General features: G+C 40.0%; 1 protein-coding gene across 1 annotated transcript in view; it reads left to right on the top strand.

Annotated features, from left to right (window-relative positions):
• ncf4 (neutrophil cytosolic factor 4) overlaps positions 1 to 3,247 on the top strand; it is a 37,381-nt gene extending 34,134 nt beyond the window's left edge. The window contains exon 10 of the mRNA XM_042227393.1: positions 2,315 to 3,247. Within this exon, the coding sequence (XP_042083327.1) occupies positions 2,315 to 2,522 (208 nt within the window). The 3' untranslated portion in view covers positions 2,523 to 3,247. The remainder of the gene's footprint in view (positions 1 to 2,314) is intronic.
• Positions 3,248 to 3,335: the final 88 nt, after the last annotated feature.

Here is a 3,335-nt window from a genome sequence, read left to right on the forward strand (position 1 = left end):
GCATCAATGACTATAATCTGATTCTGTTTTTCTTCTGAGTTTATTGCATACCAGCGGCAAGAAATTGCAACAGAAACCATCCACAGCAGGAGGATTGCACTCCTTTACACATGTGGCACAACAGCACGGACTTCATTAACTATGACAGACATTAGAAAATGATTGATTAGGATCTAACAGCAAATTACTTCTGGTTCTCTCTCACATAGTCATATTTTATATGTTGCAGTTTATTAAATGTTTTCATGATGTTTGCTAAAGATTGTATGAATGTGATCCCAGATCCAATTGCTTTTTATTCCATTAAAATTCTGGACTGCTTTTATTCATAAACAGTTTCAGTAAACTCTCTCTGCACAGAAACATGAACCATACTGTACATGCATTCACATAAATATTCTTATATCAAATATTCTTCCAAATTCTTTTCTGAATTAAGAAAAACACCACTTGTTTTGGTTATGTCTACATGAGCAATTAGATGTTAAAAGATTGCAATTTACATTACAAATCTAAGCTTTTGTCCACGCAAAATTGAGCAGATTTCCATATCTGATGTTTCTTCCAGCATGTACTGATGAACTATGCTGATTGCTGACCTTTGTGAGCACGCTTTCAGCATTTCATTTTTTGTGAGTTAAAATGAAATTCCACAACAAACAGCGATGGGTATGAATCCATTAATTCACCGACCTGCCCTGAGGGGGAACATATTTAGTCATTGTGCACTGCAAACCTGCAAAATGCCTGTTGCCAATCCTCATCACTCATCAAATTAGTTCCTGTGGGACCTCCAAGTCCCCCCTCTTGCTATCTTTCCCACAGCAACATCACCGGATGCATGTGCTCATTACGCTATCTGTCTTTTTCTCTTTCATTCTCCCTCTCCCTCTATTTCTCATTATCTGGTAATTTAGATATGTGAACGCTATGATTATTAGCCCTCCCCATTCATAATCAGTTCATTTCCGCCGCTTATCTGCTCATTATTGTTTTTCTGTGTTCAGGCCTATTGTGCCCTGGAGTAGGATGGATGAGACCCTGGTCTTGAGTTTTAATATGGCTTAGCACTGATAAAAGGGAGGGGGAGAATAAGGATAGGGAGGAAAGGGTGTTGGTTACATGCGAGAAGACAGGAAGTAGGAAAAGAAAAGACAGATGCCAGCGCTGTAGAACAAGGAAGCTCAGAAAATGGGCCTCCTAAGGTATCTCAAGACTGTTTTATTCTGTTACATTCTAAATCTAGGCGTACATTGAACACAGCAAGAAATTGGCCCCCACTCATGCACCACCCAAGAAAGCGCAAAAACAATAGTACCTTTTAAAGTGCTAAGCAGCCATTTATTTGCTTCAGCAGTGAGCAATGCCAAAATAATAAACAAAACTCCCTAAAAAGGTCCCTATGCTTCCCTATACAAAAGAAATCCAACCAAAAGACAGTTCACTTACCCAACATTCTAAAAGAAAACCAGGAGAAAACTGAGTCAGCAAAAATGGCTTCTCACACCTACCAGGCTGCTGCAGGGAACAATATATACAATATATACAAATCTATTTACAACGATTTACAAGATCAAGGCTCTAACGCCAGACACACAAATGAGGTTAAACTTGCGAATCAGTTTGCAAAAACACTCTAAGTAAAACAACGAATCAAAAACACAGGCTCTGTTGGAGGATGGTGGAGGCTAGGAGAGAGGGGCCAGGGGCTGTCATCTGGTGGTTAATTACTGGGGGGTGATCATCCAATTATCCAATCCTAGGACAGGAACAAACTCCACCCAACTCAGCAGCCACTCCCAGGTGTCCACCCCCTAAGAGAGAAAAGGAAAAACCCACAGCCATCCTCTGGTGGGAGGAGTCACACACATAAAACACAAACACTGATAACACTGAATCATAACAAAATGTGGTTGTTAGTCCAAATGCAGTCATTTATATTTGGTGATATGGCTCTGTTCTGGGATTTTTTCACACTTCCATCCATATACTTGGAATATGGAGTATAGCTGGGAGGAGCTAGGGTGGTAGTGGGTTGCAAAGTAGCTTGCAGATGAGTGATGACAATACAGGGTGCAGCTGCAGCTTGAATAGGATGGCCCTTATGAGATTTGCCAGTTGAATGTATAACAGGTTATGAGCCAGGCAATTAACTGGCTTTGAGACAATCTCACTCGCTGATCTCTCAGAATTTCTGCCAACAAGAACTAACATCACCCACAAATAGTTTTTCTATTTCTGTAGAATATGCTTAATATTTTTTATACTCTAAAAAAACACACTAATTATTGAAGTGTTTTCTCGTCTCTTCCAGGAATGTTTTCAAGGTGGATGATATTGCCCTGAACTACCGCGACCCTGATGGTGACCTTATTCGTATCCTGGACGATGAGGATGTCCAGCTGATGATCAAGGAGGGCAGACGTCAACAGGACAAAGTCAAGAGACCTATTAATCAGTTTCCATGGGAACTGCATGTGACCACGACCTCTGACCTTTCTGTTTACAATACAGAGGCTTGAGAGAAGTTGAAGAGAAGAAAAATAAATATAAAATATTTAGTTGTGTCATATCAGAAAATGAATTTAACCAAGTGTATAGTTGCTGATTTGAACTCTGTGTAGTTTGCCATTTACATTCATTCTGAGTCTGTTTCAATAAATGTTCCAGTCATTTTACTTAATAAAATAACTTAATACCATATTTACATTTTGCGTGCTTAAATTTTTTTCTGCTTGCTTAGAGGCTTTTCAACCGTTAGATGTGCTCTCTGACAGAGTTTTACAGTCTAGTTAGTAGTTCAGTAAGGAGAGATTAGAAGGAATTGAACAGGAGTTGTTAATATACAGAATTCAGTTCTGTTATTTGACAATTAGACTCTGGTCCCCCATCACAGCAGAATGAAGTCCCAGCAGTGATGGGAATTAGGGCAGGGCATTTCCTCAAGCTTTTTTTTTAATGCTAGAAAGTAGGGTGTTGTTGTTGTTCATCCATCAGTATGTCGACAGAATCAAGAGCTGGACAGCAACAGGACCCAACGTGAGCCAAGCTTAATGGCTAAAGACGCAACAGCACTCCATGGACGCTTGGTCAGCCATCATAGTAGCAAAGCTAAGTGGGTTCAGTACATGACCACTGCCAATAAATGTTTTGGAAACACCAAAGGCCAAACTCAAGCTCCTGGCTGATAAAGCAGCACACCAGGACTCTTACGACCAGAGAAACCGCCTGCACTACAAGAAAGCCTACAACCAGTGTTGGGCAGTAACACTGGTATTTAAAATACAAAATATGAGTAACTGTATTCTGTTACAGTTACCGTTTAAAAAGGTGGT

This window comes from Haplochromis burtoni, unplaced genomic scaffold (genome assembly GCF_018398535.1).
Source record: "Haplochromis burtoni strain Fernald_Lab_line unplaced genomic scaffold, NCSU_Asbu1 Contig_258, whole genome shotgun sequence".
Classification (NCBI taxonomy): domain Eukaryota; kingdom Metazoa; phylum Chordata; class Actinopteri; order Cichliformes; family Cichlidae; genus Haplochromis; species Haplochromis burtoni.